The sequence below is a fragment of the Eurytemora carolleeae genome, unplaced genomic scaffold (assembly GCF_000591075.1).
Source record: "Eurytemora carolleeae unplaced genomic scaffold, Eaff_2.0 scaffold107, whole genome shotgun sequence".
NCBI lineage: Eukaryota > Metazoa > Arthropoda > Copepoda > Calanoida > Temoridae > Eurytemora > Eurytemora carolleeae.
Genome location: NW_019396413.1, coordinates 115,943 through 127,488, shown reverse-complemented (window position 1 = coordinate 127,488; position 11,546 = coordinate 115,943). Strand labels below are relative to the sequence as shown.

The 11,546-nt window shown below is 30.7% G+C and overlaps 1 protein-coding gene across 1 annotated transcript in view; it reads left to right on the top strand.

Moving 5' to 3' along the window:
* The window catches only part of LOC111702836 (type II inositol 3,4-bisphosphate 4-phosphatase), a 60,394-nt gene that overhangs the window by 45,615 nt on the left and 3,233 nt on the right, over window positions 1-11,546 (top strand). Inside the window, exons 23-35 of the mRNA XM_023474617.1 lie at window positions 698-745; window positions 1,401-1,534; window positions 2,013-2,218; window positions 3,180-3,418; window positions 5,563-5,694; window positions 6,454-6,617; window positions 7,427-7,581; window positions 8,403-8,498; window positions 8,794-8,959; window positions 9,387-9,662; window positions 9,844-9,992; window positions 10,711-10,807; window positions 11,238-11,369. Coding sequence (XP_023330385.1) covers window positions 698-745; window positions 1,401-1,534; window positions 2,013-2,218; window positions 3,180-3,418; window positions 5,563-5,694; window positions 6,454-6,617; window positions 7,427-7,581; window positions 8,403-8,498; window positions 8,794-8,959; window positions 9,387-9,662; window positions 9,844-9,992; window positions 10,711-10,807; window positions 11,238-11,369 — 1,994 coding nt within the window. The remainder of the gene's footprint in view (window positions 1-697; window positions 746-1,400; window positions 1,535-2,012; window positions 2,219-3,179; window positions 3,419-5,562; window positions 5,695-6,453; window positions 6,618-7,426; window positions 7,582-8,402; window positions 8,499-8,793; window positions 8,960-9,386; window positions 9,663-9,843; window positions 9,993-10,710; window positions 10,808-11,237; window positions 11,370-11,546) is intronic.

Genomic DNA, 11,546 nt, shown 5'->3' with positions numbered 1-11,546 from the left:
TGCAATTTTCTCAATTTGTTCTATTAATGTTTTTAATAAAATATTTATTGTTCCAATCTCAATTTCGGGATAAACTATTTATTGAATTTATATCTTTGCACTGAGGTTGTTTGGTTCAAAGAAAATACACATCTCTTCCAAAACACATTTAAGGGATTGTCGTCATAATTTCAAGTCACCCTTTATTTAAAGAGGAGCAAGCCCCTTTAAATCTTTACCTGCGCTTATTAAATTAAGTGTTAAATTTAATAAATTTCATTATTTCTCTGAAATCTAAATTTAATAAATTTCGTTAATTTTCTCTGAAACCTGAAAGTCACTTCATAGAGAACCCAAAGTTGGAAATTATCAATTTTCAGACATAAAAACTAGAATATCTTCACTGTGTTCACTTAGACAAAGGTTGAAAGTGTACAGTTGTAAATCAATCGAACATGAATAGTCACGTCACCTATACAAACCCTTTTTCTTTTAAAAAATGACATCAGGAGATGTGCTTTTCGTAGTGCAATGCAGGCTTGCCAATTATAATCAAGTTGCAAAAAAGAACATTTGCACATTTACACATTTAGATTCCCATTTATAAGAATGTTCTAATGGCCTGCAGCACATGACAGGCTAATTTTTTTTATCTTAAAAGTGTTATGAGTAGGGTGTTAATATTTAAAATTCTTAAATAAAAATGTAATATTTTTAGATATATGAGCATTGAGGACAAAACTAGGCACTATTACACACTTTGCAGGTTCATTTATTGCTTTTTCATTCTTTCATTCATTCATTCATGGGAATATTTATTCATCCTCACACTTTGCAGGTTTATTTATTACTTTATCATTCTTTCATTCATTCATTGTAATATTTATTCATCCTCACACTTTGCAGGTTCATTTATTAATTTTTCATTCATTCATTCATTCAGGGGAATATTTATTCATCCTCACACTTTGCAGGTTCATTTATTACTTTTTCATTCATTCATTCATTCATTCATTCATTCATTGGAATATTTATTTATCCTCACCCTTTGCAGGTTCATTTATTACTTTAGCATTCATTCATTCATTAAAAAACTTTATTTATCTGTACACTTTCCAGGTGCATTAATTACTTTTTTATTTATTCATTCATTCATTCATTCATTCATTCATTGGAATATTTATTCACCTACACACTTTCAAGGTTCATTCATTACTTTTTCATTCATTCATCCCAATATTCATCCTTCCCCACACTTTGAAGGTTCATTTATTACTTTTTATTCATTCATTACTTTTTCATTATTTATTTATTTGAATAAAATTATTAAATAATCTAGGAATGCTACCCCCCTTGNATAATCTAGGAATGCTACCCCCCATGATATTTATTATATAATTGATATTCATTATATAATCTAGGAATGCTACCCCTCATGAGACCCCCAGCCATACCCCTCGGGATACTCCTAAGCATGGCAGGAAAACTGAGGATGAGGGGGAGGAGGAGATTATTATTCCAATAGAGGTCGCTAAATCAGAAACAGTTTTTTCAGGTTAACAATTTTAGATCAGAGAAGTTGTTTTTTTCTGAAACTACCTATGTTTAGTGCAATTGGGTTTCTATATTTTATTGTACTCTACTTAAAAATTAAAAAAAAAATTCCTTTGAAATTCCCTTCCAATCTATGAACTGCTTTGTGTACGTTTATTGCATATGTTTTTAATTCAATACCTCTAAAATCTACATTCTACATATTCAATACCTATCTATATATTTAATACATGTTTACATATTCAATACCTATTAACATAATTAATACCTATTTTTACAAATTTAATACCTATCTACATTCTACATATTTAATACCTATCCTCATATTTAACATAAATTACATGTATACTTAATACCTATCTACATATTTAATATACCTATTTGAATATTTAATATACCTATTTACATATAAAATGTCCTATTTTTGTTAAGTCCCATTTTTCTCTAAAATGTCTCAACTCAATTATATTCTTCTAAAGAAAATGACAGTGCCCTGGAGGACGACCAGAGGACCGAGGACGGACAAGAACTAACGGACGAAGAGGTCGAGGACGGCGAGGCCAACGATTATGATTTTGACGAGAATGTTTATCACAATGATGACAAGGATGATGATGATGATGATGAGAGTACTCCTGAACAAGATGATGAATCCACGCCACAGCTTGGATCTGATACGTCAAAGGTTATTTTATTTAGACAAAAAGTGTCAAGGTGCTAGTGTCAAAAATGAAGAAAATAATGAAGAAAAAACTAGAATTTCTGAGTAACACCATTTTTCTTTGTTTGTGTTTTTTTCCTAAAATGTTTTGCGTTTCAGACATTCGTTCCTTTACAATGAGACCAATAATTTTCAAGGCTTAGAATTGGGATAATATTTGTCCAATATCTTATCAATCTTCTCAATTTCTAATATTTGCCGTGACTTTGTTAAATTAATGATTTAAAGGGAGTGTAGACGTACTTTTTTCATTTGTTGTGCATTTCTGTTTTAAATCCAACGAAGGAAATTGTCTAAAGTGAACACTTATAAAGCTAGAAAAGCAAGTATATATTCCACACTATTGATAAGATAAATGTTTAAAGGGTATAGTATGTGATTGAACAGTCCCTTTAATTGTCTGGTTCCAATGATTGAATTTTAATTAAACTCTACAATTGCGATCTAATTAAACTTAGAGAATGGAATTCATTAAAACTTCAACAAGGTTTTTCAAATTTTAATTCGTTTTTAGTTTTTCTTTTTGTTGAAAAGTTCAGATAGAAATTCATTATTTAAAGGAAATTCTAGTCATAGAAATATATTTTTTTTTGGGGGGGGGAGGGGGAGGGGGGAACACATATTATTCAAATTGTCGAAAGGGAGCGCTGACGCATTTTTATGTGACCCTCCAATTAAAGAGGAGTATGCCTGATTCACGACAGTCCTGAGTACAATTGGTGACTAAATCTTCGTGGTCGTGATTCTATCAGTCACCATAGTGTTCCCCCCCCCCCCCCCCACTATTCTCGCCCACTTGGTCAACAATGTTAGTCACATATGTTTGGTTTTGAAAAATGGGAAAATTATTAACTATTTATCTAAAACTTTTTTGTGCAATTTTCCGTGAAAGTATTTATAATTTCTTTAAACTTTATTTTTTTAGACGCAGAGTCCAAGTTCTGTTGGTCGAACAAGAATATCCTTCCAGGAGGTCCAAGAGGTCCAAGAGGTCCAGGAGGGCCAGGAGGGCCAGGTAGATCATCAAGGGTCAGACGGAAAGCATGATGAACTTAAGAAGGAGGAGGAGCAGAAGCAGAAGGATGAGGAGGAGATGAGAGGAGAAAAAGGTGGAAAGTATGACAATGGAATTGTTTGTGATAGTGAAGAAAGTTCTCATTACAGGTATATTAGACAATTAACAAAATATGGACATTAAAGTCGTCTTCGTATCAATACAAGGGAGACGACTTTCGATTTCATTTTTGATTTCCATCAAGCTTTTATTATTATTTGAAAAAAGTTTGTTACAAATCAAAACTTAAGTAGCAAAGTCCTTTTCATTGTATTGATATAAATGCCGACCATTGTATAATAAAAAAGGAATCATAGGTCATAACTTTTTTATCGTTAATCCATAGAACGCACTAATTCTTGTCTGTTTCAGTCGGATTGATTAAGTTAATTCGTATCTTAAAAGTTTATACCACAAAAATTTGTTATAAGACAATGAGTGATTGCGAAAATAAGAGTCAGCTATTTCAACACAAAAGAAATGATCGCTTCAAACTAAAAGTTCACGCCGTGTTTTTAACACGTTTTAGATCAGCGCTATTTCACAAAGATGTTTAGACCTCGGAAATTTCAGTTTTATAGCATACAGTGAAATCCCTAATAACGAATACATCGAAAAAATTCATCAAATGTCGTATTCTTCACTTTCTGATAATGGAATATTGCAGATATTTAGTTTTTTAAATAAATAACTATATGGAACTCTTTAAACTGTTCCCACATATTCATGGCTATTTATTTATTTTCGCAAATACTAAAATTTACGAAATATAGTATAAAACTTATTGAAAAATTGCCAAGACGACATTTCATAAATTCTTCCGATGTATTCGTTATTAAGGGTTTCACTGTATAAAAACTTACAGAACTTATGGTAAAAATCGTCTTAATATAAACGATTACACGTGTAAATTAATAGTAATGGAAAATACACAAGTGGAAAATACAGAAATATTAAAGATATTTCCAAAATGTTTTACTTACTTAAAATTAAAGTAGATTTCTTGAACTATTTTTTTTATAAATCTTGAGATATTACTTCCTGAAACAAGGCAAATTTTTTACCCTTGTAATGATGTTTTTTGTTTGTTTTATTTCAGTCGTATATTTTTCATCGAAATTTTAACATTTTAGTCAAAAAAAAATATTTAATTGAATTGAATGATGAAAAAAAAGAAAGCCTATTTTGTAACTTAAGATCTGTAAATAATTATTTTGAATCAAGTTTAAATATAGAACTTTTTTACTTTTTTCTTTTAAGTATTTGTCAATATCTTAAGCTCATCAACAACTTTGTAACTGGAATTATTAAAGTAAAAATGATTATGTAATACGTTCTAATTTACTTCTGAATTGTGCAAGAGCACAAGTTCAAGAAAACATTATCTTAGGAATAACTAAATAGATGGGAGTTAGCTAAACTAAGTTAAACTACTTCTCTTTAATTTGAATTGGCGCACAAGAGAATTAGTTTAACTATTTCTTAATAGTTTAACTTATTCGCTTCTTATTAAAGGAATTGAGTTTCCGTCACAAACTCAATTTTCTAAATCCTGTATCTTTGCAACAAAGTATCGTAGACATTTGACATTACAAACTCTAAATTATGTTAGATAAGATAGACTTAAGTTTGAAATATCAAAGGTTTACACCAACAGGTTGCGAAGATATACGGATGAGAAATTTTGAGTTTGTGACAAAAACTCACTTCCTTTGGTCCTTGTTCTCAGAAATGTGGTAATATGTTAGAGATAAAATTCTTATTTTAATGAAAAGGAAATGAGTTTTCCCACAAACTCTAATTTTTTACTCCCTAGATCTTTGCAACCCGATGTCATAGACCTTTCATATTTCAAACTATGAATTCTGTTAGCTCAAATAGTCTAAGCTTTAGGTTGCAAAGATATAGGGCTAAGAAAAGAATTCCTTTGAACAAAAATTCTACCGGAATTGAAATAAAAATTAGAAGCAAAAAATAGTTGTATAGTCATTTTTGCATTGAAATCCTTAAAACTATTGACTAGAAAGACGACTGTTTAGCTCAATTTATGACATTCAATAGTTTCATGAACATGAACATGTATACGGCTGATTCATCATAACTTGATTTTCACGCTACTTGATAAAATAACTATTTGCTTTTCAACAACATCAAATACACTTAAAAGATTACTTAAATGTCGTATTTCAACTCCACAGTTACATGGGTATTATTGTTGTAATCCATTTTCGTTTACACAAATTACCCTAACTAGGAGCGGGGATGAACCAGAACCGATAGATTTAACTCATCTGAACATTGAAGCCTCCATGATGTGTTTGGCGAGTAAAATAAGAACAATTTGCGGCAAAGCGCACAGTCCCACGCTTAGTAGCAGAACGTTCAGGTAAAAAGTCAAAAATTAGTATAGGTCGTCAAAGGCTTAAATATTCGAATTATATTCAATATCTCAGAAAGGAACTGATCACCATAACCTTTGATATTTCAAATTAAACCCTTTGACCAGTGCTTAGGATTCAAGGGGTAAAAAATCAACCAAAAACTGAAGAAAAAAAACTTTTTTACTCCTAAAACCAAAATCTGAACTTTTGAAAAAAAGAGAGATTATAAAAATTTCCTCATTTCTGAAGGGTTCATCAAGTTTGAGGATAAAAATAAGCAAAAAAAATTAAACAAAAAATTTGAAAATTATTTTTTGTTTAAAAAAATCAGTAAATCTTAAAGAAATGACCTGGATCCCGATCAGGATTTGGATCCGGATCCGCATCAAAATTAAAAGGATCCTATGCAGTATGCACTGCCTTTAACCTTACAGAAATCATGATTTGAAATATCAAAGGAATTTGTGGCATATGTTCAGTTTCTTTGTATTTCTGTAAACGCTATTTTATGATCAGTTAAACATTTTGCTCGTGTGTCTAAAATCAATATTCACTTTCTGAATCAACAGTCGCAAGTTGTAATAGTTTGAATAAAGCCACCATACTTCATCCGTTGCGAATTGTTTATGGCAATCCTTTAAAGCTGGTCAATTTTTTAAAACTTATTAAAAGTATGTTATTAATTATGAATCTTAAGTTAGAAGGTAAAGATTGTTTTTTTTTGTTCTTGTTGTCTGTAATATAATGTAACCCATTTACTCTAGGTTTCGTGAGCTGGATAGTTTGAAGAAAGGGACAGATAAGGATTCTTTGAGAGATAAATCTCTCGAACCAGTTCCAAGAGATAGTTCTCAAGGAGCTTTTGAGAACAAGGAGAAACCTTTCTTAGAAACCAGAACCTCTAAACCATCAGATTCTACACAAACAGGTTGGATTATATACAGGGTTACCCACAAAGGATGAGATTTAAAAGACGACCTGAAGCTCTTTTAAAATATGACAATCCCAAGTGTTAATTACGTCTTTTGTCATGAATATAGTCTTTGATTGGCTTATTTAATAATTTGGCAAAAATGAAACAAGTTTTCAGTTGCAGGGAATCATGAATTTAGGGGAAAAGACAGTAGAAATTCAGTAGAAAGAGTCTCGGAAGTGTCATCCTTTGTGGGTAAACCTGTAATATTAGAATAATTAGAATTTTTCACAGATTTACAAGGTCAATGTTAATCCCTAGAAAGTTTCTCATAAAGTAGATATCGAGTTTAAAGCTTGATTTATCTCAACTAAAAGTTCCGATCGATCTCGTTTCTTTTCATACACCCCTAGACCAGTAATAAATTAGTTACCAGAGCTGAAAACTTTTGAATAGGATATCCTTAATCCTGATCGGATAATTAATCTGGAGATTAAAAATGAGAGGAGAACAAGCAATATTTAATCTGGAGATTTAAGAAAAAGAGTGGATTAAGCATTAATCCCGATATCCACCATTCTAAAGTTTTCAGCTCTGAAGGGATAATGTATCATCAAGGGATCAACTTTACCTTTAGGAATTAAAATACCTTTAGGTATCAAGTATACTTGAAAAGATCAAGTTTATCTGAAGGGATCANTTTACAATCTATACAAATATATTTACAATCTATACAAATATATTTACAATCTATACAAATATATTTACAATCTATACAAATATATTTACAATCTATACAAATATATTTACAATCTATAATTTAGGTGCAGGCAACTCTGATACTCTGGAGCAGAATGTACAGAAGGGTTCGGAGCTGGATCCAAGTTTAGACCCGGAGCAGAGTCTTCAATCCGGTGGTTTCAAGATCCCTGATGTTCCTAAACCTTCCAGTGAAGAAATCAAGGATTGGGCGGGAGAGGTAAGGGTGGATTTTTTATATCTGGCTTTTCCAGGAACCAGCTTTAATGAGTAGCTAGAAGTAGTTCAACTACTTACTACATGGATGAATTTCAATCGCTTCTCTTGTGCGCTGGTTCCTGTTGAAGAAAAGTAATTCAATTTAATTTAAGTTATTCACTATTCATCAAATTAAGTCTTTGATCAAAAATATTTTATTTTTACTCTGCTGCCTCAAGATTTCCTCGGGAAACAGCATTGACACTGTTTAGAAGAAACTCTATATGTTTTATAATAATTAATTGTTTAATATATTTCTGTCTTATTTTAGAAGCATTTTCTATAAAAATTAATTAGTTTTTAAATTTAAACAATATAATTTTGAAAACTTTAAAAGGTTTCATTTCTCAATATTTCTATTACAAAATTTGAGAAAAATAAGTTTAATGTGTCAATTTTTATATAAAACTCTTGTAGGTCCGACCAAGTTTGCGTGAGCTGCGTCAAGTTTTATAAAAAAAATTCGTGTAGGTCCGACCAAGTTTGCGTAAGCTGCGTCAATTTTTATATAAAACTCTTGTAGGTCCGACCAAGTTTGCGTAAGCTGCGTCAATATTTATATAAAACTCTTGTAGGTCCGACCAAGGATGCGTAAGGTGTGACAATATTTATATAAAACTCTTGTAGGTCCGACCAAGTATGCGTAAACTGCGACAATATTTATATACAACTCTTGTAGGTCCGACCAAGTTTGCGTAAGTTGTGACAATATTTATACAAAACTCTTGTAGGTCCGACCAAGTATGCGTAAGCTTTGACAATATTTATATAAAACTCTTGTAGGTCCGACCAAGTATGCGTAAGCTGCGTCAAGGAATGGATAGTTTACTCAAATCCTCCAGATTAGTTTGCTCTGTTCTTAGGCTTCAACAGATCAAGGTACTCATCACAATAATTCAGGAATATACAGTAAAACACAGAAAACTGTGGAATATGAAGACGACGTTTTTTACTCAATTTAGGATTTTTAATAGTGTAATGAACATGAAACACGGCAATTTTTGAGTGTACCATGAATCCGTTTCGTTAATACACATAAGATTGCTGAAATGTCGTCTTTCTATTCCACGGTTTTATTGGTTTCTCTGTAATACCTAAAACTTTGACAAATTAAATTTAAAATTATTTAAGAAAAAATAATGGAAAACTATCAATACCTAAATATTTATCTCAGGATGCGGTGAGTTTGACCCACGAGGTCAAATACAGGCGAGATGTCTGTTTTAGCCAGGCGTTAACATCTCTGGTGTCTGGTCTGATGGCTAGGATCTGGTGTCATCCACCAGATCCATCCTTTCTCACCCTGCTCACTAAACTAGGACCTCTTGTCACCTTCGAAGGAATTAAGTCATTTTATTGATTAAACTCCAGTAATTTGTGTTTTCTTGGAATTAGATTTGCTTGTTTTTAGAATTTTTAGTTTTAACTTTGTCTTTTGTTAAGTTTAATGTGCAGCTGTGTTATCATTTGCTTTTCTTTCTAAAATGTTTTGATTTTAAGTTTCTGAGATTAAACTATGTTGTCTTTATATTTTCCCTTGCTGAGACCCAAGCCTCCTTTCTAGAATAAATTCCATGAATTTTACATTTCTATAAATCTTTATTTTACGAGCACAGAATTTACATTTTAAACTTTTATTGTTTGAGAATTTTATATCTTGGACCTAATTGAAGTTCTAAAGGAAACCAAATTTCCGGGAAAAAATTTCTTTGATCTGTTTAAAGAAATAAATGGAACAATTTTCTTTTAAAATGATTTTGATGCCAGGTTTGCTCTCTTTGCACGGGGAGGATGTTACAATTATTAACGATATGATCGTCGCAGTTGAGGATCTTCGATCGGTAGAATTCACGCTGGTTCTTGTTGAACGAAGATCAAAGTCAAAACTTTCAAATCGCAAAGTCGGCCATGTTGGCGGCAGCAACTGCAGTGCCACTTGCGGTGGAAATGGGAACTGTGCCGGAACTCATGTGCCGTTAATTACTTGCGGCATCTCAAGCTTTCCTTTACCACGTGTTACTGGGTCAAGAACTAGTCTTAAAGGAATGTTTCTTTTATAATTGAAAAATACTACTTTAACAACGAAATGTATTTAATATTCTTTTTATTCTTTTATAGTTTAATAACAAAGACTTGACACAATTTTTTTCAAAATTTTACCATAATCCCTAACTTAACAAGTCATTTATTTTTTACTCTGGAATAAAAAAGAACAAATATTTAGTCCTTCTCCCTGTCCCAGAATGGGTTTATTCCCAGGTTCCTCTGCAGCACATCAACAACATGTCCTTCAACATCGTCCCTGTCTTCTTCAACATTGGGATAAACCAACACGCAACCATTGCTGAGAAACTTGGACTCAATACAGCCCAGGTCTGTAATTGATGATTCCACAAAAAAGTACTGATTATTTTTATCATACTCTGAACGCTGCAACCTGAATTGTTTTAAACCTTTAATATTTCAAACTATGAATTCTGCTAAATAACTCTGCTAAGAATAATATTGATAACTAAAGAATACTGGCAGATTATCTCTAGGTTTAAACTATATTATATCTAGGTTTAAACTATATAATATCTTGGTTTAAACTATATAATATCTAGGTTTAAACTATATTATATCTAGGTTTAAACTATATTATATCTAGGTTTAAACTATATTATATCTAGGTTTAAACTATATTATATCTAGGTTTAAAGTATATAATATCTAGGTTTAAACTATATTATATCTAGGTTTAAACTATATTTAATCTAGGTTTAAACTATATAATATCTAGGTGTAAACTATTTTATATCTAGGTTTAAACATTATAATATTTAAGTTAAACTATATAACATCTAGCTGTAAACTATATAACATCTAGGTGTAAACTATATAATATCTAGGTTTAAACAATATAATATCTAGGTTTAATCTATATAATATCTAGGTGTGAACTATATAACATCTAGGTGTAAACTATATAACATCTAGGTGTAAACTATATAATATCTAGGTTTAAACTATATGATATCTAGGTTTAATCTATATAATATCTAGGTTTAATCTATATAATATCTAGGTTTAATCTATACAATACTTAAAGGAGAAGAATAATACTGACAACTACAGAATACTGGCAGATTATCTCCGTAGGTTTAAACAACTCAGACTCTTCAATACTACTCAGGACAAGGATACAAGTAAGCTACAGTGGGATCCACAAAACTATAGAATAGGAAGACGACTGTTACACTCAAGTTTTTTTAATAGTCTAATGAACATTGAACGCGAAAAAAGCAATAGTGCTATTTGTTTCATAACAACATGATTACAAGTTTGCTTTAATGTCATCCTCCTATTCAACAGTTTTATCGATTGGATGAACTAGTGAATGAAAATGAATAAAAATAAATATTAATTGATAAAAATTAAGTAAAATAAATGAAAATTTATGAAAAAATTTTAAAAAATGAATGCAAATGAATGCAAATGAATGAAAATTAATGAAAATTATTGAAAATTAATGAAAATGAATAAAAATTAATGAAAATTAATGAAAATTAATGAAAATTAATAAAAATTAATCAATTTTCATGAAAATTAATCAAAATTAATGAATGAATAAACTAGGGATGAGTTGGAAGAGTAGAGAGGTACACCTGGATGATTTAATGACTATCCTGAAGAATGAAGTATCCAGCCATAAATCTAAAAATGTGGATATTCTCTCACTAGTCGCTCAAATCACTCAGCAATTAGAAGGTAATAATTAGTTATTGAATATGATAATAATAATAATAAAAATACTAACAATAGTAATAATGACGACAATGATAACGATAATAAAGAAAATATTCAATGAATAGTTAAGATAATGGTAATAATCATTTTAATGACAATGAAAGAGTCATGAGCAGGGGCGTACGAAAGGGGGGGGGG